Source organism: Lactuca saligna, chromosome 8, assembly GCF_052625555.1.
Source record: "Lactuca saligna cultivar CGN05327 chromosome 8, ASM5262555v1, whole genome shotgun sequence".
Taxonomy (NCBI): Eukaryota; Viridiplantae; Streptophyta; class Magnoliopsida; order Asterales; family Asteraceae; genus Lactuca; species Lactuca saligna.
In genome coordinates, this window is record NC_136424.1 from 10,926,514 (window position 1) to 10,954,471 (window position 27,958).

Below are 27,958 nucleotides of genomic sequence, written 5' to 3' on the forward strand. Positions count from 1 at the left end.
GGGATCTTTGGTGATCTTAGGCGATTTTGGGAGAATTCTTGGAGCTTTTGAGAAGACCAAATGATTGCAAACACTTTTGATTTCATTTTGTAAGAATTAAACATTTCAATTTCATATTTATTATTGTTTGAGATGTTCTTAGCCACGTGTGGCTAAGAAAACCTAGTTTTTAGTTCTTGTTCAAAACATGTTGATTGCTTGACTTGAAGCATGTGATTTTATGTTTGATTTGTGATTCTATTCTAGTGATTATGTTCTTGTTTAAACTAGAATCCTTAAATTTGATTTGTGTTTGATTGATCACTTTCATTAATTGAATTTTTATATAGTTAATTAACTTTTAGGGCACCTAATTGTACTATAAAGTTGATGATTGGTAACAAGCAATAGGTTTTCTTATTGTAGAACATTTATCACATGTTTTCACACTTCCAAGCGTATGAGAAAAAATGAACATTGTTGGGAAGCTTGTACAAAACTTAATGCAGTTTTTCAATACAATCTAAGAGCGTGTTTAGGTTGAATTAGTAAAGCTATGTCTAATCGAAGAGTGTGTTTTGGTTTGATAATTTGGTAAGTGAGAGCTATTAGAGCGTGTTAATATCTTTCAATACCAACTTAGAATAACAATCATAAATTACATTAAGTCACAATCAGATTAAATAACAACATTGAGAACTAGAACTGGAAGCACTTTCACAACTTGTTTACAAATCTATTTCATTTTTTGCATGTTTCAAAGTTGATTGTTATTTTCATTATTTGACTTTTGCAAACAAATCCCCCTTTGTGACCAAAATACCTTACACAAAGAGGTATAGACTTTTATCCCGTGTCTCTATGGTTCGACCATGCTTGCCTTGTACTACTTTTTAGTGCATTAAAACAGTGTATTTGGAGTCTGTTGTACCCCTATCATTTGTTGGGTTTGACACGCGTAACATTTTTTCAATAAAATATTAAATTAACCACCATATATATTTTTTTTTATTTTATATATATATATATATATATATATATATATATATATATATATATATATATATATATATATATATATATATATATATATATATATATAAACCTATATTATCTTACAAAAATTGGTTTACGAATAATAATTATTTTTGCGATGCTAATCGATTCTCATAAGTTATTGTAAATTTTTTAACTAATTGACCGTCTTTCTTATTTATTTATAATACCAAACTAATAATATATTATAAGTTGAAAAAATACATTGATCTAATTAAATATTACTCGGTTACCTTTGTTAACCCTTTACCTTAGTTTAAGCACCTATACTCTTGTGGTCATGAATGTTCGTTTGCAGTGATACCAGACAAGATGTATAGCTTCATGTTCGCACGAGGGATTAGTTCAGGTGCGCAAAAGCTGACCCGAACACCCTCGTCAGGGGAGAATCATCTTTCCAAAAAAAATTAGTTATTTTATAATCACCAATTATTAAGTTACAAAATACTTGGAAAAACCGAAAAATAAGTTACAATATACCATTTATTTTTAATTTGACAAATATTACTAAAAAAAAGAAGAACGGTCGTTGTATATTTTTCTTGACGTTTTTAACTCTTACATCATCTTTTATTATGTATTTTAATATCGAGTTGCAATTTTTACTCAAATTGTCGTAGTTATAATAATAACATCATCATCCAAAAACACGGAATGTTATGACTCTTAGTGCCGAATATCACAAACATTTATCGGCTAATTGTATCAATCTTGATATCAACTTGTGGAAGCTATCGTAATTGACACGGCTATATAAAATCCAATTATTTATTGACGTACACAAGCAAGAAAAGCCTTAAAAGTCCATATCACTTTATTTATGAAGATCAAGCAAAAACTATTAGGGAAACGTGAATGAGAATCCACACGCAAGGGAGAATTGTTAGCGCCTAAAATGACGTTACAGCTCGAATTTGACGATTACATAAGGTTTGTTTGCTAACACAAAATTCAAACCAACTTAAATTGAGGATTACAATAAGGATTGAGGATAGCTCTATTAGGTTATACGGAATGGAAGAAAGCACCATTCCCTTGAAGGTGTGCCACATCACCAAAAAAATCAAGTCACTTGTATCTCAAGAGGTATAGGAAATGCTGTTCAATGGTCAAGTTGACAGTGGGTAAGAGATGGAAAAGGAGAAAATATGGGGGAAGAGAGAGATAAAGAGAAGGTTTTTCTCTCACTTTTTAAGGATGAAGGATCGTATCTTCATAGAAGTTCACAACTTCACAATGAAGGGATGGTCATTTTTTGTGCTTCAAAGATAGCTTCATACATGCTATGATGATATTGGATAATGATGATAATGACTGTGTCTTACTCGTCGTTGGCACTAAACCAATGTTGGCTACACTTAGACACAAATCACATGTCTAAGAGGGATAGACAATCATATTGTATTAGTAACACAAAAAGCAATACTTGCCACTTTAATGCTGATGTTTTCCTCATCATCGACACAAACCCAATGTTGGTTGTGCTGTTAGTACCAGACGCACATCAAACAAGGATTAGCAAGTATATCGTTGATTGTATTGCCAGACAAACATCATCCCATCCTACCAAGGCTAGACCACAACCCTGGTATCATTGCCGCAACGATCCGATTTTACACAAAACAACTCTGATTTATTCATAATGGACAACACTCTTATTTATACACAGAGAAGACTCTTCGAGAGTCTAGTATAACACATTTGAATACAAATAATTGAATGAATAAACATTCCTGCTTACACACGTTCTTGATTTTTTTTTTTTTAATTTTAAAATTCAAAAAGTTCAAAAAAGTTATAAATTTTTGAATTTACTACTTTTACTATTTACCAATTTACCTTTTTTTTTTTTTTTTTTTTTTTTAAATTTTTTTTAAAATTTTTTATTGTGATTAATGTTTAGAAGTTTTTATAAGTTTTAAACAGAAAACTGAACATTGAATATATTTTTCATGTTTTAAATTTATATGTTAAAATTAAGTTTTTAATGAGATCTTAGGATCCCGATCCCAATCTTGTAAACCTAAAAATGATCTTATATGAATTCCTGATCTTGACATCCTTGCCCGACAGCCTTATTTAAAAATAGTGAGGATTTGTTCTCTTTTTCAATAAACAAAAAATAAATAAGTATTTGACCTGAAAAGTCCATGCACCCCATAACTTGTAACACACAACGAAGAAAGAACGTTCCATTCGCATCATCAGTTAACTTGTTAATTAGTTTAATCAAAAAAGTTTTCTTCATGACATGTATTTGACACATCATTAAAGGATACATTATCATCCTTTTAATATATCTAACTCTTTAACTGTGTAATGTAAACAAAAACTGAAAAACGAATGTATACTTGAATTTAATAAAAGAATACACATAAACAAAATATCAAGCTCTCATTGCCAATAGTAAAATATAGAACTTAGACAACACTACAAAAGGAAACACTAAACCTCGAGTTTTATGTTCTTTCAGCCATGAAGTATTGCACGAATACCTCAAATCAATCTATCCATCTTTCCTGTAAAACAAAAAGATTTAACATTCATCAACATTTTATCACATTCTTACATATAAGAAACAGTATAACATTAAAAAAAAAAAAAAAAAAAAAATTGTCAACATACAGATAAAAAGATTTTACTTTCTCTTTCTTCTATCAATCCCACTCCTAGGGTCACTTTTTAGAGGTGGACCAGAAGGTACACCATACTGCATAGGCGAGAGTACTGGCGGCACAGCCACAGGACCACCAGAAGAAGCAGCAGCAATGGTGGTGGTTGGAGGTGGTGGAACTGCATTAGATGGTGGTGGTGCGGTAGTTTCCGGAAGGGGCCTTGGTAAGATATGTTTCAACCGATTATTCCTGTAGTTCTTCCAAAAGTAAAACTGCTGCCTATGTGTCAACTCCTTATTGGCTGGATGTGCCATTGCATTGCGGAAACTTGCATTTTGTAGAAGTTCTAGAAAGTAAAGACAATGTGGATACCTGTAAGTTGTAATCCACCAAAACATAAGCAGAATTTTATAAAGAGTAAAGAAAACAAGATTCTTAGGCTCTTAGCTTACATTATGTATTTTATGTACTCTGGTCGTTGCCAGTATTGAAGGTATTTCAAGTAGCCAATGAAAGCTTCATCTTCAAAATAACGATTCTGAGCCAAATCTGTATCAGAATTTGCAAAAAGTTAACATCTTTAATGGTAACGATTCTACCATTTTGAATTAAACTTACAGTGAATATAAGTTGGATTCGCAAGGCATTGTATGAATTCCAGTTCAAGTAAAAATCTTTGACGCCCATCATCTGGATCTTGGTATACTTTCTTGGGCCTGGAACATGATTTAGGTCAGAAAAATGGTTGTATCATGCAATAACTATAATTTGTATTAACTGTGACATATAAAAGCTTACGAGCTGTGGGTATTTGAGGAGTCATCATCTTCATGACTTGAAGCCATAGAGTTGCAGATCTCCGATGGAAGATTTCAAGACTCACGCCTCTGGATAATCAGCAAGGTAAGTAGAAAAGGGAAACGTTAATGGTATATACCCCTTTGTTCCAGAAAATTGAGCCACATTTCGATTTATTATGTTGAATTCATCTTACAAATTATTCCAGTTGAAATACTTATCATAAAGTTTGATGTGGCTAGCGAACCCTAATCGTAACTCGCAATTTCAATTTCCTAATCATATCACAATTCACGATTTTATTATAGGGCTCTAAGTCGAAATTGAGAGTTTCAGCATCGAACTGTACATTTGATCATAAACAACAGAAAGCAAACTCAAAACAACTGAAAATCGTTCTTCGAATTCAAGTCACAAGTTCTCCAAGTCACAAATGAATTCAACAAAAAATGAGCTAATAGAAAAATAGCGATTTCCAGATTCAGAGTAAGGGAGGTACTTGATACTTCAAGAGCGAGTAAACGCCACTCACCGTCCGAGGGAGTAGTCGCTGCCGGAGAATCCACCACCGATCAGCGTCGTTTGTAATCCGTGTGTCGAGAGTGAAGAAGATTTTTGTTCGTGTGGATTGGGCTTGGCCCAATATATAATAAGGTCGATAAGTAATCCAGCCCAAGTTTGTACAAATATTCAAAAACTACCCCCAGGGTTGAAACAAATAACAGTGTTAGCCTTCATCTGGTTTCGCCATCATCGGTCACAAACTCTCACCTCTCTATACAACCCCTAAGTCGAAGCACTTCGTGTTTGTGCAGAGACAGATCGGAGGTTAGAGCTATGGATCACACGGCGGAGCAAGACCAAGATCAGGAGCACGAAGTGTACGGCGGAGATATACCAGATGAAGGAGAAATGGACGCCGATGTTGAGATGTCGAGGAACGAAACGGAAGGAGATGAAAACAACAACTCGAAGGTTAATATTTCTGATACCTCCAATGTTGACGTTTTGATACGTATGGTTTGGGGATTGAATAATTATGCATTCGTGTGAAGTGACTTCAAGCCCTAATTTAATTTCGAAATTTCTTTCTGTATCTCTTTTGTTTGTGAATTTAGGATTTAGAGGATATGAAGAAGAGACTGAAGGAGATTGAAGAAGAAGCTGGCGCGCTTCGGGAAATGCAGGCAAAAGTTGAGAAGGAGATGGGCTCCGTTCAAGGTCTTTGTTCTAATTTGACTATTTTTGGCTTATCCTATGCTCTATATTCTGAATTGTTTTCATTATTCAGCATTTGTTCCATTTTTGTTCATGGATACATCATACATCAATCCAACTTTAGGTAGACATAAACTGCGTCAAATAAGGTGAGTTCATATTGTGTAATAAGATGAAACATAACCCTAGTTTAAGATTTTGAAGACCTTAGAAAGGTTAAGGCTCCCTCATAGTTGAATTCTCATGAATCAGATAAAAAGCTTCCTATTAAACAAGATTGATTAGTCCTCTCACTTTCCATAAAATACTTTGGAAGATTATATAATTTTTGTTGTTATGAGATTACAAGACTTGTTACCTTCATTGGTGACATCATCTCCAAGTTATTGGCTGAGAATTTAAGATATGTGAGTCTGTGTATTAAAATTTGCTTTTGTTTTGATTATGGACATGATTAGATGATTCTTCGGGTGCATCTGCAACTCAGGCTGAAAAAGAGGAAGCAGATGCGCGTTCTATATATGTTGGTAATGTGAGGTTCTTTTATCTTTCACCTTATTCCATTCTAAAGAACAAAAAAATATTTTTATATGATTAAAGTTATATAATCTGAACTTCAGGTGGATTATGCATGTACACCTGAGGAAGTTCAGCAGCATTTTCAATCATGTGGAACAGTGAACAGGGTGACAATATTAACAGACAAATTTGGTCAACCAAAAGGTTTTGCATATGTTGAATTTGTGGAGCTTGAAGCTATTCCAAACGCTCTCCTTTTAAATGAATCAGAATTACATGGTCGTCAACTCAAGGTCCTAATCCTAAAACTTTATCCCTTTCTTCCATTTGCAAAATTACCAAAATGGCCTTGTCAAAATTTCATGTTACAAACTGTTTTCATTCAGGTTGCTGCTAAAAGAACAAATGTCCCTGGAATGAAACAATTCAGAGGCAGGCGTTCCAATCCTTATCTTGGATTCAATTCCCGGAGGCCTTTCATGCCTGGCCCACCAATGTACTCTCCATATGGGTATGAGTATGTGATTTGATTTTTAACATATCAAAATAATAGCAGAAGCCTAACAATTTTTTTTTTTTTTTTTTTTTGCAGAAGGATTCCAAGGGCAAGAAGGCCGATGAGATACCGACCATATTGAGATTTAAGTTAACAAGTGGTCAAACGAGTCAATGCTCATACAGGGTCCCACTTAGTCTTTTAGAACATGTATGATTATGTACCATTTCCCAACATTCTTGTAGCTTTATCTTTTAAGAACTATGTTTGTTGTATGCACTTTTTTTTAACTTCCTTTCATACTCATCATAGTCCGAAGAATGGAACTTAAACCTCTTTTAGTCTAATTCATATCGCCCAAAATATTGTTGGAAGTTTAGTAGTCAAAGTGTTGTGGCTTATCTTTGGATTTGAAATTATATAAATGGAATAGAAATCCAAAGTAATGAAGTTTTAACAATTTAGTCTTAAATTTGCTTGGAAATATAAACCAATATAATACATGTTTACTCTTCCTTCTAACTATTGAGGACTTGCAATTTTCTTTTGGGCCTAAACTTGTTAGGTTTTGGAGGCGGAAGAAGCCACTTGCTACCTCCAATATACGAAAGGCTGATAAACCGTTTAGCTTCTGCGTCTGTAAGCTTCTTCACAAATCGTTCTCTTCCTATCATATCCGAACCTTTTCCTTTGTTCTTATATTCCGCAAAATATAGGTTCCTACAAGATGTTTCAATCAAACCACAATTTGTTTACACAAGAGATAAGTTTTTTAGGGTTATTTTTAAAAAAAATAAGAAGTTAGGCTTTGTCCCACCTTTTTGGACGATACAAAGTAGTTTTTAGTTTTTGTTCTATTGACATCCGTTTCAGTTTAATGCATGTCAAATAGAGTATAATTTGTTATGACTTGTCATTAACTTACTTGTCAGGTAAAGGTTTATTATTGGAGCTCCATCCTTTAGGATCGACGATAGGGCCCAATTTCGAGTAAGCAAACACCACCCTTGAAAACCCTTTCCATGCTCTTCCTAAGTACCATCCTTTCCCTAATCCGGTCACCGGGCAATGCACAAACACATATCCTGTGTCTGTTTCATCCATTTCCCGTGCTTGTGCCGTTATCCATGATTGTAATTCTCCTGGAATGCAATGTACTTCCGTGTTCTACAAGTAACACAAAAACAACAAAAAAAAAAAATCGAATACAATACAAGCAACATTAAAAAGATTCTTCACAACCGTTTTCACTTACCAGATAGATAGATCTTGCATTACCAAAGATGAAATCAGCCGTTCCTTCAATGTAACAATCTTTGAAGAAATGTCGGCCACGATCATCGCATAAAGTATCTTGAAACCCGTAAAATCTTACGTTGTAGAATGCCGCCATGTCCCCTCCAATCCTCATTGCAGCCGCTTGGCTTCCTTTCGTTTTTCCATTTGGTCTCGGGCTCGAATTCTACACGTTTAAAAGGTGTGGAATTAATTTCTATCATATCCATGCTTGAACCTACGACATTTCTTATGGATTCTTATCTCATTACCAGTGTTACACAGTTATGCAAGGACATGCATTTTCTTGAAGAAAAAAAAAAAGATGTCAAATTGTTTTATGGACCTTAATATGCAAATTAGCCGCGACAAAATAATCACCATCGACAGTTAATGTCCCGCTTTCGACCGTGGTATAAGTTGCGGCATTTCCGTTGAAAATCAAGGTAGGCATGTTGTCAGGATCTCCCATTAAAGTAACAAACTTCATTTCCCTCTCCATTTTAATCTTCTCAACATATTCTCCTGGTCCGATGAACACAATAACCCTTTTTGTATTCTTTAATGGGATGGTTTTTACAGCATCACAAATTGTTGTGAAATCACCACCACCTTTTTTCATGACTCTTATGATCCTTGGTTTTTTTTCTGCAGCCACTAGGTCAGGATCAAGGGTTGCTTTTCGGGCTTGTAAAGGTTTTACGTTTTCTTTGAACCATTTCTTTACTTGGGATCGTTCTTGTGGGATGGGTATACTATCGTCCGAAATGGTTGAAGGAAGAATGATTAAGATTAGGTTGAGAATAATCAGAAACAAATATCTTACCATTTCCCCCCTTTTTTTCTCGATATATATCTTTCCTTATGTTTAGGCAATCCAATGTCGTTTTCTTTGCTTATATATAGAGATAGATATAGGGGGGATATCTGAAAAATGATGCAAGAAATGAATTTGGAGAAGGTTTATGGTGAATTGAGTTATGTAATTTCCTTTCCCCTCCTCGATTCTTGATCGCACCTTCATGTTTCTTACTATTATTTCTCTCCACCTCTCAATAAATTAATGTAAAAATGAGATGGCCATTATTAATCCTTAAAAAGGGAGTTATGTATATGTTTTAATATCACATATCAAGATTTTTAGGTCGAATTATAGTTTATTTAGTTTTTTCTAGAATATATTTAGCGGGGTGTACGTTTTCAAAGTGAGCAACGGTGTTAACATAATAGTATCGTATATTGAGAGTTTATTTATAATTTGTTAATATCGATTAAAACTAACTAGTTGTAAAATGTAGATTTGTTAGATCACTCTTACTATGGGCTAACGTCATAAAAACCCTCAAATTTTCAAGAAATGTTCGGTTATATCCTAAGTCCATTTTTATGTCCACAAAAACCATACATTTGGGTAAAAATTGTCATAATTGCCATCTTTTCCGATTTGACCCTTCTATGGAATTAGGGGTGTTTGGTTTTAAGATTAGAGTGTGTTTGGTTTGTTCGTTCTTTTCCTTCCATCACCAGTAAACCAAGTTTGAAAGGGAGGGTTGTTACCTCCATTCCAACCATTTTTAGCAACCCTTCATCCACCTTCTTCTTTCTTCAGTAATTGTCACCCAAACACCCCTTCCCTCTTGATCGATTTCTATTGTTGTTGGAAACCAAAAAGAACTCCACCGGTGAGCTTCCTGCCAAGAAAAAACGAGCCAGAAACCCATCGGCTGCCATCTCCTGCTCACCATTGTTCCAACACCTCATTCGATTGCTGAGCATACCGACAAGCACCCTTTGAAGATCACTGCCCTCCTCTGAATTGAACCTCGAGTCCAATGAATCGATCGATGTAACCTTTCTTCCCCGAAACTCCGCCCCCATTACTCTCAACCACTGCCATGAAACCCAACTCCTACTGCCGCCCCTGATTTTTCATCAGATGCAAACTCCTGCGACTTGACCCACTTCCTATCGTCGCCCTTGATTGTTCATCACCATCATCTCCTTCACTTCTCTACTATCTGAAACGTGAATTCAAGTTTTGGTTTAGGTTTAATTTGGGTTTAATTTCAAGTTTGTATATTTGTGTTGCTAACCACGATTTTGATTTCATCTATGGTTTTTGAGTTTAATTTTTGGGTATCATATTTGGGTTTAATTTTTAGGTTTGAGCACCCATGACATCGATCTGGGTAATGAGTTTATATATGGGTAAGAAAAGGAGGTGGTGGTAGTGGACGATGTCAATGTAGATGTGGTGGCGGTGGTGGATTTCAGTGATGGTAGCAGAATTGTTTGATATTTGATGGTGATGGTGATGCATATCACAACTGGTGGTGGTTTCTGGGTTACGAATGGACGATCTTGTTCATCTGAATTGATTCCTTGATGCCAAAATGAGATTGTTATGTGGAATTTTATTGATTCAATATATGGATTTCATTGAGTATGAAGGGCATATCTTTGAACTTCTATGATGATAAACAGAAAACAACTGAACAAAACACCCCAAAATGTCATAGAAGGGTAAAATCGGAAAATAGGGCAATTATGATAATTTTTTCCCAAATGTGCGGTTTTTGTGGACATAAAAATGGACTTATGATATAACCGAACATTTCTTGAAAATTTGAGGGTTGTTATGACATCCATATTGAAAATGTCTAGCCAAAGTAGTTGAAATATTGGAAGTCGGTAGCTGGAGAAGATGGATTTTTTTTTTTTTTTTTTTTTTATGTATGGATTATTCGACACAGTAATTATACAAGTAACGGAAAGTTTATGATATAAAAGTGAATATGGATATAACTAAAATTAGAATATAATGATTATAATTGATTTTTTCTAAACTATAATGATCAAAAGTTAAAATAATCCAAATTTTAATACCAAATGTATAGATTAAGCTTGTTAATTCATAAAAACTTTTTTAGGCATATTAGTAAATGATGTCAAATAAAGAAAATAAAACTTTTCAATTTTTGTAAGAACTCAAACCAAATATTTTAATATATTACAAGTGTTTCAGTATTCTAAACGAAACAATATTATTTTAAGATATTAATTTTAGTTTATCGATTAATATAATAAATATTTGTATTTTAGTAGATGAATATTAATAAATTATAAATTTGCTGATAAGATTGTTTTAAATAAAAATATCATAATTATTAAACCATATTTACATTTAATAGTATAAGATATACTTTGTTTCAAATAAAAACATTATAATTGTTAAAATATATTTATATTTAATCGTATAAAATAATTATCAAAAGTATGGACATGATTTATTTATTTTAAAATGTATTTAAGTCAATTTGTTAAAATCTAAAAGAGTTTTTTTTGTTAAACACTAGTTGAAGTAGCTTTTAGATTTGAAACTTTTGTTTAACGAAAAAACTAAAAGCTTATGCTGTCGAACAAAGTTTTTTTTAATAGAGTTTTTTTTCTTAAAAGCTAGAAGCTAGAATTCTAAAAAACTGTGTGTAAACACACCCATATAGAATATCCACTTGATTCTGATTTATACATGTCATTAGGCTGTGGACTGGGATCTACATTTGTTGAGTTAACTCGACAAAAACTGCCCCACCAACTACATATGCCGAGCTCGGCAACCCATATTCGGTAACGACTTGTAGAGAAGAGTGTGTCAAACTCAAAAAAATATTCGTTTTTAAACCAAATATTCAATTTTTTCTTTACGATTTTTCAACCAAAATAAATATCAACAACTACCTTCATTTCTTCAATATTCATATTACTTCTCTCAAACCTTCAACATCCATCTTATCCCTCTCAATTTTATCCAATGTTGTAAAAATCGTTCGGCGGTCGACTGACGATAAGTGATTAATCGGATTAGGTGGGGATTAATCGGAGATTAATCGGGGATCCTTAATTATTAATAAATTTATTTAAAAAAATTAATATTCCCTAAAAAACTAAGTATTTGAAAATTTAAAATTTTAAAATTTTAAAAACTCGAAAGTTTTAGTTTAATATTTTAAAATTTGCAAGCTTAAAAATTTAAAAATTTAAAATTTTGGTGTAATAATTTGAAAATTAAAATTTTTTGAATTTTTTAAAAAATTCCCGCCTATGATTGCCGAGACCGCCAAGGGCCACCAAGGACCTCCAAGGCCGATTTTGACAAATTTCCGTCAAACACGCTAATCGTAATCGGTTTAAGACCGACAAACGATTAATCGCTGATTAATCGGCCGCCAAGACCGATTTCTACAACACTGATTTTATCTTTGCAAAATATCTTCCTCAAAAGCACAATCAGGTTCCACTAACAAAAGGAATACCTCAATTTTGTACATTGGACCCCGATAAAAGAGGTTGTTTTTGCTCGTGTATGAGTTCATGTATCGGAGGATCCAACGGTCGACATCAACGAAAAGCGGATCATCTTTTTGAACAAAATCATTGAACTTTTACTCAACAAAATGAACTGAAGCCACTACCGATTCAAAGATAAAATCTACCCAAAATGAAGGATCAAACCAAGTGATAAAAATGATGCAAATGGTTTTAAATATTACTTTTCAAATTTTCCGTCAAGAAAATAGGAAAATTTCCACCAAGTTTTAGAGAATTGTCATGGGATGTGCAAAACGACGTCAAATAGAATACATAATTTTTATGTTTATTATTTGAGTAAATTATACAAACGGTCCTTATGGTTTATGGTAATTTGCGCGTTTGGTCCCTAACTTATTTTTTTAACTCGGAAGGTCCCTACAATTTGTTTTTGTTGCGCACTAGGTCCCTGTCTTACTGAAAAAGACTATTTTGCCATTGATTTTTTAATTTATTTAAATAATGTAGGATAGGTAAGGTGAGGTGAAAGTGGAGTTGTGAGTACATTTATTTAAATATATTAAAAAATCAATGGCAAAATAATCTTTTTAGGTAAGACAGGGATCAAGTGCGCAATAAAAACAAACAATAGAGACCTTCCGAGTAAAAAAAATAAATTAGAGAGCAAACGCGCAAATTACCCTAAAACATAGGGACCATTCGTGTAATTTACTCTTATTATTTTATTTCTTAGGTTTTAATTGAATTTTATGTATTTTATTTTAGAATAATAGACTTTATAGTTTTAATTTATATTATATAATTTGCACATTGCAAGGTCTGATCAACCCTTAAAACCACTGCTAATCATTCATGTTGCGAAGATTAATGAAGATAAAAGATTTTGTTACTAATTTAGTTTCATTTGGTTTGTTTGGGGTTGACTTCTTGTTTTAGTGGGTATTTGGTTAACATCAAGATATTATGTAGAGATTTTGTATGTACTATACTACTATCTAGGATCTCTTGTTTTATGTTTCATGTAATAAAAATATAAAATTATAATTTAAAGATATTTAGTTAAAACTTAAAAGTTCCAATGAATTAACTTATGTTATAAAATATAGGGTAAATTACACGAATCGTCCCTCGTCCAGGTGCCAAAAGGCATGTTCAGTCCCTATTTTAAAAAATTAACTCGGATCGTCCCTCGTTAGTTTTAAACTTACATGCCTCATCCCTCCGGATATAAAAAGACCATTTTGCCCTTATTTATTTCCTTTTTGATTTATTTTTTTTAATTATTTGTTATTTATTAATTATATGTTGATTTATTTATTATAAAATAATTATTATTTCCTTTTAAAAAAAGAAATAGCCACTAAATACGTTGATAACTCGTCTGGTTGCCCCCTCGCCCCTTTTCTTCTTCAGTGCATCTCCTCTCCTATCTACAGTTAACACCCCACCGACGACTTTTGCAACATCTCCGACCGACTCCATTATTCCGATCGTGAACCAACCAAATCAAAACCACCACTAATCGCCTCCCAAAAAACCCTATATTTTTTCGTTCGATAAACCTAGCAGCAACTACCAATCGACATAGCTGATTTCTTCAGAATTCCAATCGGGGGTGTTGCAGATCCAGAAGGCGACAAGGTGTAGTACCTGAGTGAGGGTTTTCTTGAAGCACGTTGGGGACAACATCAATGTTATGATGGTTCGATTTCAACACATTCACCTCCGCTGAACAATACCTTTCCCCGTCTTCTTCTTTGATACTTTGAATCTAAAGCTCTGGTGCCGATTTTCATTTCCAATCTCATCTTTTTGAAGCTTAAGTTATAGGGTTCATTTTTGAAAGTGAAAACAAAAAGTTCTTGCTGGAGGTAAACGGTGGTTCTTTAAGGAGATTTGGACCGGAGAAGAATGGTAGCGATGACGGCCTAGAGGTTACCGACGACCGGTGAAGGAGGTGGTGGTGACGGTGCTGGGTTTCATGAAGGTGAAGGCTTGAAGAGTTAGCACTCACATCAAAGAAAAGAAAGGAGAGATAGGGAGAAAGAAGGGGTTGTGGTCCATTGATGGCGGTAAGCGGTGATATGGTGTCGGAGGTAGTCGTCGGTGGTGGTGGTTCGGTAGGTGGCGGTGAGGATGTTTCATGATGAGAGGAAGAGGAAAAGGGTGATAGATATAGGAGCTGTAATTTCTATTTTCTATATATAAAATGAATTATAAATAAATTAAAATAGAATAGTAAGGGTAGTATAATCATTTTAAATATGGTAAGGGATGAAGTGTGTAAATTTAATCCAACGAGGGATCAAGCGTGCAAGTTTAAAACATCCAAGGGACGGTCCGAGTTAATTTTTAAAAATAGGGATTGAACGTGCACTTTGACACATGCACGAGGGACGATTCGTGTAATTTACTCTAAAATATAATAGTAAATAAGTTTTAAATGAAGTCCTGGAGCCTGGAGGCTACATATGTCTTGAAACCCAAAAACCCTCCAAAACCCCACCCACCTTCTCGAAACACCCCCAACCCAAATATCCTCATCCTGTTACAAGCTCTGCTGCAGATGATGGTAATGGCGGCTGCCACGACAACCGCTTCTCATCTTACTACATTTCTTTCCACCCCAGGTTTTGCCACCGTTAATTCTATCTTTATATGACACTTAATTGATTTCTGATGGGTATTCAAATTGAATCAATTGCAGAATCTTGTGGCCTATCTCGGAGCTTACAAGGGCCACAGAGACAGGTCAGTCATCTCTGTTCGACTGTTTCTTCCAAATTCGTTATTCTAACTGCATCAAACAATTCAACGCGGATAAAATTTCTTGGCTTTCAAAGAATGGGGTTTCTAGGGAAGCAAGCATGGTGTTCGACGAAATGCCTCTGCCACTAAATGAAAGTTTTCTATCATGTTTGGGATTTCATATTAAATGTTCATTCCCGCGTTACGTGTGTTTGTGCTTAGTTTGTACTGATATTGGTTCCAAACAAAGATGCAACTTTTCTGTTATCTTCGTTTTCTATCGTTTGAAGAAACTACAATTCTGTTACAGAGACGGTGTACTAGTAGATCTGTTCATCGGAAAATATCAGCCAGCGTTAATCTGAAACCTCCTCCTTATCCACTGGTACGCCTAATACACATTCTGACATTTATATTCCTTCTCTTACTACAAGACCTTCACACCTTCTCTTCTTGTTCCATCTATGGTAGCATGCTCTAGAACCGCATATGAGCAAAGAGACATTAGAGTATCATTGGGGAAAACACCACAGAGCTTATGTCGACAACTTGAACAAACAAATTGAAGGAACCGAACTAGATGAAATGACATTAGAAACCATAATATCAACTTCATATAACAAAGGCGATGTTCTTCCAGCCTTCAACAATGCTGCACAGGTATGGAACCACGAATTCTTCTGGGAGTCCATGAAACCTAATGGTGGTGGAAAGCCTTCTGGAGAACTTTTAGCATTAATAAACAGAGATTTTGGTTCGTTTGGAGGCCTTATCAATGAGTTTAAATCAGCTGCCACTACTCAGTTTGGTTCTGGTTGGGCTTGGCTTGTTTGTAAGTGCTTGTTTTACTTTTACCTAAAGGTAGATATAAACAAAAACACGCATGAAATGACATTTCTACCCTTGTGTTTCTTTCTAGATAAAGAGCATAAACTTGACATACCAAATGCTAGAAATCCACGTCCATCAGAGGAAGATAAAAAGCTTGTTGTGGTAAAGAGCCCAAATGCAGTCAATCCTCTTGTTTGGGAGTACCATGTGAGTAAATTGTAAAGTAAAGATAATATTTTATTGTCACTATCTTCTATTAAGTGTTAAATTATTTTGCTATTTTGTGCATTTACCCCTTCAATTAATTGGTTTCTTTCACTTTCTAATGTGCAGCCTCTTCTCGCTATAGATGTCTGGGAGGTAACATATCTTCACTTTCATTCATAAATCATAAATAAACTATTTTGTGCATCATTTACTCCTACTTATATTAATTTAACTTTTTGAATCTAATTTATACTTTTGCAGCATGCATACTACCTTGACTTTGAGGTAAGACTTCATATGCATATAACGATTATCAAAAATTTTATTTAATGTTATTATAAGTAAGTTTTAGTAACAGTTTTTAAAAATTGTATTTGTTTACAGAACCGTAGGCCGGATTATATATCAGTGTTTCTTGATAAGCTTGTATCATGGGAAACAGTGAGTTTGAGGCTTGAAGCAGCAAAGGTTTTGGTTGCAGAGAGAGAAAAGGAGATGGCAGAAATAGATGCGGTTGATGATGTGGACACGGGAGAGCCTGAGGATACGGATAATATGTACTTTGGAAGTGACCCTGAGGAGTTTTTGGATGATGAATGATTGTTTGATAGTTTCATTGTTGTTTGACTTGTGTCAAAGTTGCTTGATGTTTGTAATGTTAGCATATAATGAAATGTATTAGATGTTATGATTAGTAAAAAATCATGAGTAGGTTGCTATTATGGGTTAAAAGTGCAAGGAAGTTGGTTGGAAAAGTCTTGTTTTCCTTACATCCTCTATTACTGTTTTTTGGTACGGAGAACTGAATTGGACAAAACAGAACAATAGATATTAAAGTGGTGTTTGGCATGAGTGGAACAAAAACAAATTGAAAATTTGACCAAGTCAATGGGACTAATTAACTATTTTTTAGTCCCGCCAAAATAGATGGAACAAAGTGGAACAAAAACTAAACTAAAATGACAAAAAAAAGGGAACTGATTCGTACACAACATTTTTTTTTCCATACACAACAATTTGTGCTTTAAAGTGTTGTATTGTACAACTTTATAATGCATAAATTGTTGTGTACGGCAAAAAACTGTTGTGTACGAATCACTTCCCTTGTTATTAAAACCTCTTTCACGATGATGTGTTCTTTTTCACTTTACAATTATTAATCACCAAATATAATCATAAGCATGAAAATGGACGTGAATTTGAGGAATAAAGGGGTTCATTTTGATTCTTTATTATTATTATTATTATTATTAAACATATAATTAAAGCACAACATCCTTATGAACAGTATTTAACTATGGTACTGTTCATCAGGTTTGTTTAACTGAGGTTTGCTTAACTGATGTTAGTTTAATGCTTCTATTACCCCACCGCCTTTCATCTTCCACCGCCTAAGATCCTTTCCATTAATCTTCTTCACTACTTACCGTCTGCACAAGGAGACCACGAAAGCTGCAGTAGTTTCCTCACCACCATACTCGCCGGTCACCGGTCAGCCTGTTGATTTTCGGCCGCCCCCACTCAGGTAGGTATGAAAGGGGTAGCGATTTTAGTTCACCTTCTTTATTATTGTTACAATTACTATATCACGAAAATGAGTTCACTGATTGGTCTTCTCTTCCCAAGATTTAGGGTGGAAATACCACCTCAAAACCTCTGCACCTTGATTTAAAAAAATATATATTTACAAACGTTTTGCTTGCAGCTCCTCTCTAATCTGTTAAACTGCACCCACATTTTAAATTCTAAATTTCTGATTTTTGTTTTGAGATAGAGAAAAGGAGGAAGACGATTCTGATTACATGTCCCTTTGGCTTCGAAATTGAGTCAATTTTTTTAGACATAAAACACCATCTTTTTTTTGCCTATGTTCTATCATTTGACTCGATTTTTTTTACACAATGCACCATCTTTTTTTGCCTATGTTCTATAAATTTCTTTTGATACTGAATTAGGAGACAAATGTTCAGGTAGCTGGGGAAATTTAAAAGAAATTTCATGATGCATTCCACCTGCTCGATAAAATGCTCGAACCAGGTTTCTGAATTTTTTTTGTCCAAGTTCAGTTTTTTTAAAGTAGGCAAAAATGGACTTTTAGAAATTTTAGGCAAGAAGGTAAGGATAGGGAGTTACAACTTACAACCAAAGGTGGTGAAAATATACAGACAGTTGTTCAAAAGATTTCCTATCCTAAAATTTTGATGACAGAAAACTTAATCATTTTTCAATTTCTAATATATATTACATTCTATCATGGTAAGTAAGCTGTATAATGTGTGCTTAAAATTTTTGACGACCAATGAAGTCGTAACTTTCCACCAACTGCAATTGTTGTCTCTTGGTACATGAAATGATTTCTCAACAAGTTTTGGTGCGATAATCTTTTAGTATCTTTCTAATTTTATGTTTTTTTTTTTTCAATAAAGATCAGGTTCTTCAAATTAAACTTCATTTCATCTGGCGGTCTTTCAGGTCGGACATGAAATGGGAATCGAAAGAGGAACAAAAAGACAACGATGATGAGTACAACATCTGCTCTTCAACTTGAGGTGTCATGTAAAGTTTTTTTTTTTTTTTTTTTATCGCGATTTTTGTTTATTAAGAACTAATTTGTGTGTTCTATGTAGTTTGTGTAAAAGACTATCATTCATTCCACCCGAGTTATGAAATAGATATTCAATTCAGGGAGATATCATCTTATTGGCTTGATGGGTGTGAGATACATAAACTTGATGATAGTTTATGTATAATTTAACTTCAGAAACTTATTTTTGTTTGATTGTTTTTTTCCTACTCTACATATTTGTAGTATAATTAAATAAAAATACCATTTTTAATTACCAATAAATGGAAATGAACTCATTACATATGGATGAAAATGGTTCCTTCATCAAAAGGTTTAATTGTTTGATGAAACTCTATGTAGATGCAGCACATTAAGAAGGATAAAATTGGCATTCCTATAGGTGTTGGAATTACCGGTGGAATAGACTTTCGATTTCTGACCTTTGGAGGATTCAAGGTGCAAAGATTATATTTAAGGGTAATACGGTTTATTTACATGTGTTTAATAATGTTTTGCTAATGATGGTAGTGAGAAGGACCAAAAATATTAAAAAATTGAAAACATGACCAAATTTGCAAAAAGGTTTTTAGTGGACTTAATCCAAAAATACATGACATGGGCATAAATTGTAAGTTAGTATTTTATTTATTTATTTAAATTTGTTTATTATTAAGCCATTGTAGTCTGAAAGTACATTGTTACATTTAAACACGGACCAAATGTGCATTCTACTTCTATTGTTATTTCTTATTTGCATAAAGAGCAAGGGAGTTACCATTTGTTATAGTTTGTTTCTAGAAACTCACTTTTTACTTTGTTTTTACTTTTCTTTTTACTAATACTAATTTGTTTTTAACTTATGCAGCTTCTGTACACGGATTTTGAGGTGATTGGAAAGGGATTTTGAAGAAAAGAGGAAAGGGAGAAAAAATTGTTGTATTATTGTAAGGGTTGAAGAGGGAATACTCAAAAGGTGGAAAACGTCAAGATAAGATTTTAGATTTTTAATTGATTAACTTATTTTGTTGTCCCTAAAATGGTATTTCAGTTATGATCCTTAATTTGAAGTTTTTCTCACATTTATGGTCATTGTTTAAAGGTATTGTTGTAATTCATTTTTAATTGCTGCAATTTTCATTTATTTGTCTATTGTATAACCGTACTTTCAACTTTTCTTATTAGAGTATTGTATTTCAAAGTATATGTCCAATTATAGCAATAAAAAATCTGAAAAAAGAAAATGCTTTCCGATGGGTCCCTACACTAGTTACTATTAAAGTTGTGATGAAAAGGAACAGGAAAGTTTCCAACTTCTGATTTTTGCCACTAATGTTTCAACTTCCTACTTTTGCCACTAATGTTTTAACTTGGGCTTTTTTTGCTTTTTTTGTCAATACTAAAAAGAGGGTTCTTAATTGAACAGTACCTCCTGTTCAGTGGACCCTGGTATTTTCTTTTCTACGTGTTTCTCTCTGTCGATTCCACCTTTCTTTTATCCAATAGTAAACTTCCAGATATCTACCCCCGACTTCATCTCCATCCTCCACCACTCTCCCATCTTTATGGAATGTGTCCTGTTGGGATCCATTTTGGATTTAGAGTCACCGCTTCATCTTCCGATAGAGTCCACCCACCGCATTATCTGCTTCTGATGTCTACCCATCTCATTCAATTTACCGACCATTCTTCTCCACATCCACGTCTTCCTTCTTACTGCTATTATGCCCACCCAGTCCACCGCTTCACCGTTCTCTCTCAGTTTACCATCCACCTCTACCGGGGTTAGTTAATCCATTTGATCAGGTGATACGTTCTTTCTAACACCCTCTTTGTCTCCCACCTTTTAGTCTTCCCACCGCCTCCAACCCCTTTGATCGTCGATGTACACGTTGTTGCTTTCCTCAATCTTTCTAAAGTTGGGGTTGAAGACGATGAAAAAATTGCCTGTTAAGAAGGAAGATTAGAGAGTTTGGGAGTAATGGTGGCGTTCAGGTTCTTCGATACGCTGACATCAATTACAACAGATTCCCCTCTGATAACCAAACAAACAGACTCAACTAATGTCACCATATTTCCCAGGTTACAGAAATTTTGGGACGCCAAGATCGCTTCGAGAATTGTTTAATCGATTTATTGTTAACATAAATGCTTCTATCCACTGTTCATCTTGGTCCAGGTGATGACTTCTAAGATTGTGCTTCCGTTCTTCATCTATTTCTCTTTTCTTTTGCATATGCGGTAGGTGTAAGGAATGATTCAAAACCATAGAATGCGACTACAAAAAATAAGAAGCCCCAATTTTCAAATCGCTCGGATCAATCTGTTAGATTTGCAGCTCATTGCATTCTAGGTTAATCTCTTGAACTCAATTTTTTGTATTTGCAATATATTACCATAACCATTTTTATAAATTTGCATCCACAACTAGAGCTTATCATCCCCAAATTTTCCCTGTTTATGTGCTCTGAATCTAGAAATTGATCTTAAATTAATTAACTGTTTTTAAAAGCAAGCAAATCTCCATAAATTCCTTGATTTGTATGACGGAGAAGCTTTATTAGCTTAAATTATGTGAAACCCTTTTATATATAAATTGAATTATGGGATTTTAGAAGCTACATACTCCGATTCAATGACATATTAGGATGACCTGGTGTATTTAATTGCTTACAATATTTAAGAGCTGAAGTGTGTATCTCTGGTGGTAATTATAGATTTGATCATCCAATTGCAGGTAATCCATGATGTATTTTCCAAATATCAGGCTTTGGTTTTTCTTTTATTCCAATTTTACCCTTTTACCTGATTTTCTGTTGTATGGAGTTTTCATTCAGAGTTACACTCCTCTTTAATCATGTTATCTTATGTTTCGCATGGAGTTTTCATTGGACCCTCAAACATTGTACACAAGTCCAAATGTTGCCAAATCATCGGGTTTCATTTAAAAAATTTCAATCATAGATGAACGACAACGACCACTAGTACTTCCAAATCGATGATTATATATGTGTTTTGTTTTTTTGGGTTAGTGTCATTATAGTCCTGCCAACTTTCAAGTATTATATATAAAAAAAAAAATCATTTAAATTATTTTTTGAGCACTTTAGACCATTAAAATGAAAAAATCTATCTCACAAAAGCCATTACAACAAATAGATAAATCTTTATTCTCAGAAATCCATATGTGTAAATCCTAATGGTAATGTTTATATACGAACAAAGAAATGGACCCTACACACATCGTGTCACTTTTCTAGATGCCCTTACCATCCTTTGTCTTCTCCAGTGAATAAGGATGTAAATTTGATTTGCAGATTCGGGTATTTGCGAGTACCTGACCCTAACGGGATGGGTGTTTTCCGTCTTAACAGGTAACCCTAACGGGATGGGTGTTTTCCGTCTTAACAGGTAACGGAGCTGGGTGGGAGATTAAAGTTCATACCCAAAGTGGGGATGGTATGTTTAAGACATGATTATATATATATATATATATATATATATATATATATATATATATATATATATATATATATATATATATATATATATATATATATATTATATATATATATATAATATCCGGTGAAGACTAGAAAAATGATAAGGACTGCAAGGATAATTCTCGAGCAATTGTGTCCATTAAAGGTGTTTTCGTCAAACAAATAATGAATTCGGTTGCAAACAACTAATGTATCGGGCTGGAAAATATTGGGCTCTGTTAAACCTAGAAATGAATTGACTTATAATGAAAGAGGATTGGGCTAACAAGGGGGGATTCAATTTGAGCAACGTTCAGTGTGCTCATCTTATTCTTTCATTCATCAAGCAAAATCGAAGACAATACAAATCCCTTGAAATCGTGATTGTTTCTACTGAAATCTACGATATTTGTTTCAAATAACGTAAAATCAGGTTGGATTCAAAAGCGAAAACAAGATTTTACTCTTCATCGTCTTTGTCTTTTTCTATAATTTGTTCTTTAGATCGTGATGAATTAATGTATGCAAATGACAGATTTTTTTTTCAATTTTTTTATAAGAACGTCAATTTAAAGTTAGATTGGTTACTCTTTAAAGTCAATACACAGATTTAGAACATATATCTTCATCTACCACTTTGTTTTTAGAATTAGGTTAAAACGAAATTGTATTCCAAAAAGGCTTTAACTGATACAAATTCATGTAAAAAAACATTTTTTTTCACAAGAAAGCTGATTCATACTCAAATTTAGTTGCAATACTGTTATTAGACCAAATTTGAGAAACTAGAAAATGGCTAAAGCATCATGATAACATATTATGGTAGAACCATGAGTTGTGCAATGTCTCATTAAAAGATGTTCTTATTTTAATATTTAAAATTATGTTTTAACAAACAAAACATAGAAACTTATGAGCTAAATTCAATTGGAATCCCAACTTTGATGAAGCACTCAAGTGTTTGTTAAAATGTTTATAAAAAGTTATATGCACATGAGGTATTTGGAAATATTTTCTAAAATTTTGTTGATTTTTGCGCACACAACTTATTTGTATTTATGCTTGTGTGAGATGTAAGTGACTTATTTCATACTCTTCATTTACACTAGTTTTTGGTCTTCGTGGAAAATTATTAAATGTAATAGATGTCTGGATGAAATGGTAAGAGAATTGTGGATTGTAGGTGTGTGTAGAATAATGATGATTATCAAAATGAAAATCATATTGATAAAAAGTAGTTTAAATAAATAAAGACTGACCTCCTAAAGAAACAATTATACAAATCTATTAAGTAAAACACACAATAAATATGTAATGTTGTTGCAACTTACTTATGTTCTATTTTTTAATATCTTTATTTGGAGCATTGTGTTATGGACCATAACATGTTTGTATCATAAAAAGTATGAAAAATAAATCACAACATTGATTTTTTTTAATACTCTTTGGCATCAGATCATATAATTCGTTTGTTTATCATATTATTTGTAGCATTAGATCATAACATGTTTGGATAATAAATATTTGGATCATACATAGTTTGAATTGGATCATTATGTTGATTGATTTGTAACATTTTGATCATAAACTATTTGCATCATATCATTCTTAACTCATAAAATTGTGAATGATATTTTTTTTTTTTAATGTTATGTTTCTTAATCTATCGTTTGGTTGTGTTATTCATAATGATATATCATCTGGAGAACCCAAGTAGCGGATGACACAACTGCCAGTGTAACTAGATATGTTTTCTTAGTTTGTATTCATAGTTAAGTGCATTGTTCATTTGACTAATTTCTAACAACCGTGTTTTTATTGTAGATTTTTTATAAGCTCCCGTAGGAGAGTTCTTTATTCTCCATCTTAATGCAAAACTTCCATCGAGCCATCATCTTCTCATTTCGAGCAACAATCTGTATATTTTGGCATTGTCAATATCAAATGTCGTATAGACATAGAAAAAAATGAAAGCTTCCTTGTTTGTGTTATTGATATGACTCACCTCTTAGAGATTTTGAATTTGAGTACAGTTTCCACAAGAGACATGGCAACCCTTTGATATTGATATGTTGTTTAAGCATAAAGTCAAAGTATTAATGTAATTTAACAATATGTACATCTTAGTTTGTATATGAAAGCGTGTGATATGCTGCATGTCTTTTAAAATGTTCAAGCATTTGACATTTTATATATTTTGACTAATAGATTATATATAATAAATCATTATTTAGTTGCAGTGCAAATGATTTTATGCTTTGAGTTATGTCATCTTTTATAAGAAATTGTTTAGATCAAGTTTATCAATATTATATGATGCACATTTGTATACACAAAAAGTGGTTATATGTTTTGAATTATATTATTTTGAATCATATCATTTTGAACCATATCATTTTGAATCATGAATGGTTTTTCATATAGGTTTTAGTTCATATTAAAGTTTGGTTCATAATAAGTTTTGGATCATAATTGAGTTTGGATCCAAGTATGAAACTTATGGAAAATAGTGGTGAAGCAGTTTCACAACTTGAATATTCAAAGGTCATTGGGTGTTTGATGTATGATATGACCGGCACAAGACCTGATATTGTATTTGCTGTAGGAAAGCTAAGGAGGTTTACTAGCAATCCTAGTACTTATTACTAACAAGCAATAATGAGAGTGTTGAAGTATCTAAAGAAAACCATGAACTTTGGTTTGACTTATGTAAGGTTTCCTTCGGTTATTGAATGGTATACAAATGCTAATTGGATCGCTAATGTTGAGGACCCCTCTTCTACGAGTGGTTGGGTGTTTCTTTTTGGTGGAGATACCATTTCATGGGATTCTAAGAAACAAACATGCATCACAAATTTAATTATGAAATCTGAATTTGTAGCCCTTGCAGCTACTAGAAAGGAAGCATAATGGTTGGGGAATTTGATCTATGAAATTCCTTTGTGGCCAAAGCCTATAACAGTTATTTCTATACACTGTGGTAGTGTTGCCACCCTGGAAAAAGCATATAGTCAAGTGTATAATAGAATGTCGTGACATTTGGGTGTTAGGCATAACATGGTACATGAGCTCGTTACTCATAATATCATTTCTGTTAAGTTTGTTCGATCTTAACAAAACTTAGCTAATCAGTTGATGAAGAGGTTAGCTAGTGACTTGGTAAAGAAGTCTGGATGGTTTAAAGACCCACTTGATATCTCTATGGATAAGATACCCAATTCCCTTCTAATATGATGTTAGAAGCTGAATTCAATGTGGAAAGCTTACTTATGGAAATCGGAGCATGTTTATGTTACTACATCCCAAGGTATGTGCTTATAACCTATAAAGCACATTTATGTTACTACATCCCAAGGATGTGCATTAACAGATGCATGATATAGAAAGATTGCATATGCGAGTGTGAAGTGATGCTGCTTCAGAATGTTTGGGCTAGGCTTTTATGCACTCATGAATGGATAAGACACATGGCTATAATAGTGTCAAGTTGAAACATTAGAAATTGTGTAAAACTTATGTGCATAATATCTTCAGTTATTCAAATGAGTTGATGGGTTCAATCCTTAGGACACCAGATTCTCAAGTATTTGAAATATGTGTTATAGTAATATGAAAATTCAATCTTCAAGACATTTTCATTAATGCATGAGTTTGGTTTTATATTTGCTATTTTAGTTAATTAATTATTACACTAAAATGTGTGTGTGTGGGCGGGGGGATGTTGGTGATTTTAGTATTGCCAACATATTTTAGTGTAATTATTATTGTTATCGAGACAGTTCGGTTCAGTTAGACATCCGAGTTTGGAGGTGTGGAGTGCACACTCGGAGTGTTTTATGTGAACTCGGTTGTATGGAGGTCTGAGGGCAGCGCCCCTGGGTAGAGGTTCCTATTGAAAGATATGTTTATATACAAACTTATCATTTATAGTTAAAGGTTTTATTTGTTATTCTTTATTTGTGTAGGGATATTTGTGTATTTCTTTAAGTTTGTAGGTTAAGAAGGCGCGAATCTATTAACCTGATCTGGGTCCATGGGTAGTCCGTAAGTTTATATTGATCCATGTATATAATGCAGGTTGAGTTGTTCAGTTCATCTAGTTCAGTTCATCTCTTTCATTTTGCTCTCGTCAGATTAGGGTTTATACCATAAAGATCAATTTATTTTGTTTTACAGAATAGATTAGATTTCTTTTATGTCTGAGAGATGAGTGTGTTTGTAGTGAGATTTTTCTTTGTATTTGTTTGATGTAAACCAACTGTTTCATAGTGAATGAAATGTTGATGTTGGGAAAGATCTTGAGTTTATACTTTCTCACATGGTATCAGAGCCTCTCCGTTTGATGATATTTGAGGTTCTTGTTGATTTGCAGAAGATTCATACAGGTTAGATTGTTCTTCGTTTTTTCGTTGTTGTTACTTCTTTAATATTTGAAATTGATTGTTTCTTGATCATTCGTTGATCGATTATTTCTTTGGAAACTCTCGATATTTTTTGTTAGAATCAAGTTACTGCGATTGTGAGTTTCACTTTGCAGATTTGGTGGTTATCGTCCGATCCTTCAAGATCTGTGGTTTATACTTGGAGAAAAACTTCTCATCATCTGGTCTGCTCACTCAATCCCAATGTTTAGGGTCAAAGTAACTCTGTCAGGGAATGGACACTCGTCTGAAATAACTCTGATAGAGAACAACCCTAAGGGAGGTGAGCGGTCACTTTGAACTGCAAATTTCCTTCAAATCGCTGTGAGCGTTTTCTTGTTCCTTTCTCAACTCTTTAGTAGAATAGATGTGGAATATCCTATTGTCTTGAGTATGTCAGTTACATTTCTGTGCATCTTTTCTTTGTTTACTTGTTTGATCTGTATTGGTTGTCTTGGGCCCCAACATACGTGGTGACCATCTGGACGTCATATAGTGACTGATTGCTAGTGTTGTTGATTGTTTGGTTTTATCTGTTTGCATTTTTTTTCATTCTATCCTGTCTTATGGCTGGTCCTAATGATCCTCCTGAAGGGAGTGGGAAGGATGATTCAGTTAACTTTGATGATCCTCTCTATGTTCATCCTTCTGATAATGCAACTACAACTACTGTTACTGTTAAACTAACTAGAAATGAAAACTTTCGTATTTGGAGAAGTTCTATGTCTAGGGCCCTTAAGGCTAGAAACAAACTAGGGTTTGTAGATGGTACATTTAAAAAGAATTCTGTTGAGCAAACTAAAGAGTCTAAGTGGGAAAGGGCTAATGCAGTTGTGTGTTCCTGGCTGTTGTCTTCAGTTAGTGATTCGATTTATGCTAGTCATGCTTATTCTGATAATGCACAGGAAATTTGGGACAATATGTTTGAAACCTATAATACAGCTGATGGGTATGTAATCTTTAATATTTATCAAAGAATTAATTCTTTAAAACAAAGTGGTATGACTATGTCAGATTATTTTAATAACTTGGATGCTTTATGGAAAGAATTTGATGGTTTAATCAGTCTTACATAATGCACATGTGAGGATGCTGTTAAACTAAATGATCATTCTAAACTAATGAAGCTCATGCAATTTCTTACTGGTCTTGATGAAATGTACAATCAAGTTAAGAGTCATATTCTACTTATGGATCCACTTCTTAGTGTCAAAACTGCTTTTTCAATAATTTCTCGTGAAGAATCTCTTCAAAGGAATGGATCTCTTTCTAGTGATTCTCAATCTGTACCTAAAAATCAGACAAGTGCTTTTAATAGTAGATTTAATAATAAATTTTCTGGTAATAAAAGTAAGGGACAGGTTGTTCAGTGTAAAAATTGTGGTATTAAAGGACACACTATTGAGAAATGCTACAAATTA

The 27,958-nt window shown here is 33.5% G+C and overlaps 5 protein-coding genes across 10 annotated transcripts; 3 read left to right on the forward strand and 2 right to left on the reverse strand.

Annotated features, from left to right (window-relative positions):
- Nucleotides 1-3,368: 3,368 nt before the first annotated feature.
- MED31 (SOH1 family protein) lies at nt 3,369-5,082 on the reverse strand. 5 transcript variants are annotated; one of them, XM_078967470.1, is made up of 7 exons: nt 4,948-5,053; nt 4,645-4,723; nt 4,449-4,537; nt 4,269-4,366; nt 4,103-4,199; nt 3,678-4,022; nt 3,369-3,554 (listed from the first exon to the last, which is right to left on the reverse strand). In XM_078967470.1, exons 3-7 carry the CDS (start codon nt 4,493-4,495, stop codon nt 3,542-3,544), a joined length of 600 nt encoding a protein of 199 aa, XP_078823596.1. In that variant the 5' UTR covers nt 4,496-4,537; nt 4,645-4,723; nt 4,948-5,053; the 3' UTR covers nt 3,369-3,541. The 5 variants fall into 5 exon arrangements, with proteins under 5 accessions (XP_078823596.1, XP_078823594.1, XP_078823597.1 ...); XM_078967468.1 differs by lacking the exon at nt 4,645-4,723 and having other exon boundaries at nt 4,948-5,082; XM_078967471.1 differs by lacking the exon at nt 4,645-4,723 and having other exon boundaries at nt 3,661-4,022; nt 4,948-5,082.
- A 78-nt stretch (nt 5,083-5,160) lies between these two features.
- Nucleotides 5,161-6,956, forward strand: LOC145008848 (polyadenylate-binding protein 2-like). The gene is made up of 6 exons (XM_078967473.1): nt 5,161-5,423; nt 5,567-5,669; nt 6,125-6,198; nt 6,287-6,478; nt 6,572-6,696; nt 6,778-6,956. Exons 1-6 carry the CDS (start codon nt 5,286-5,288, stop codon nt 6,821-6,823), a joined length of 678 nt encoding a protein of 225 aa, XP_078823599.1. The 5' UTR covers nt 5,161-5,285; the 3' UTR covers nt 6,824-6,956.
- A 127-nt stretch (nt 6,957-7,083) lies between these two features.
- LOC145008846 (pectinesterase 1-like) lies at nt 7,084-8,982 on the reverse strand. Its single transcript, XM_078967467.1, has 4 exons — nt 8,303-8,982; nt 7,937-8,143; nt 7,607-7,848; nt 7,084-7,401 (listed from the first exon to the last, which is right to left on the reverse strand). Exons 1-4 carry the CDS (start codon nt 8,783-8,785, stop codon nt 7,200-7,202), a joined length of 1,134 nt encoding a protein of 377 aa, XP_078823593.1. The 5' UTR covers nt 8,786-8,982; the 3' UTR covers nt 7,084-7,199.
- Nucleotides 8,983-14,738: 5,756 nt separating this feature from the next.
- On the forward strand, nt 14,739-16,826 carry LOC145011355 (superoxide dismutase [Fe], chloroplastic-like). Of its 2 annotated transcripts, XM_078970060.1 has the most exons (8): nt 14,742-14,915; nt 14,993-15,036; nt 15,344-15,418; nt 15,505-15,865; nt 15,953-16,071; nt 16,198-16,224; nt 16,333-16,356; nt 16,456-16,826. In XM_078970060.1, exons 1-8 carry the CDS (start codon nt 14,852-14,854, stop codon nt 16,669-16,671), a joined length of 930 nt encoding a protein of 309 aa, XP_078826186.1. In that variant the 5' UTR covers nt 14,742-14,851; the 3' UTR covers nt 16,672-16,826. The 2 variants fall into 2 exon arrangements, with proteins under 2 accessions (XP_078826185.1, XP_078826186.1); XM_078970059.1 differs by having other exon boundaries at nt 14,739-14,915; nt 15,505-16,071.
- A 10,277-nt stretch (nt 16,827-27,103) lies between these two features.
- LOC145009393 (uncharacterized) lies at nt 27,104-27,613 on the forward strand. Its single transcript, XM_078968100.1, has one exon. The coding sequence runs from the start codon at nt 27,104-27,106 to the stop codon at nt 27,611-27,613; it is 510 nt and encodes a 169-aa protein (XP_078824226.1).
- The last annotated feature ends 345 nt before the right edge of the window (nt 27,614-27,958 follow it).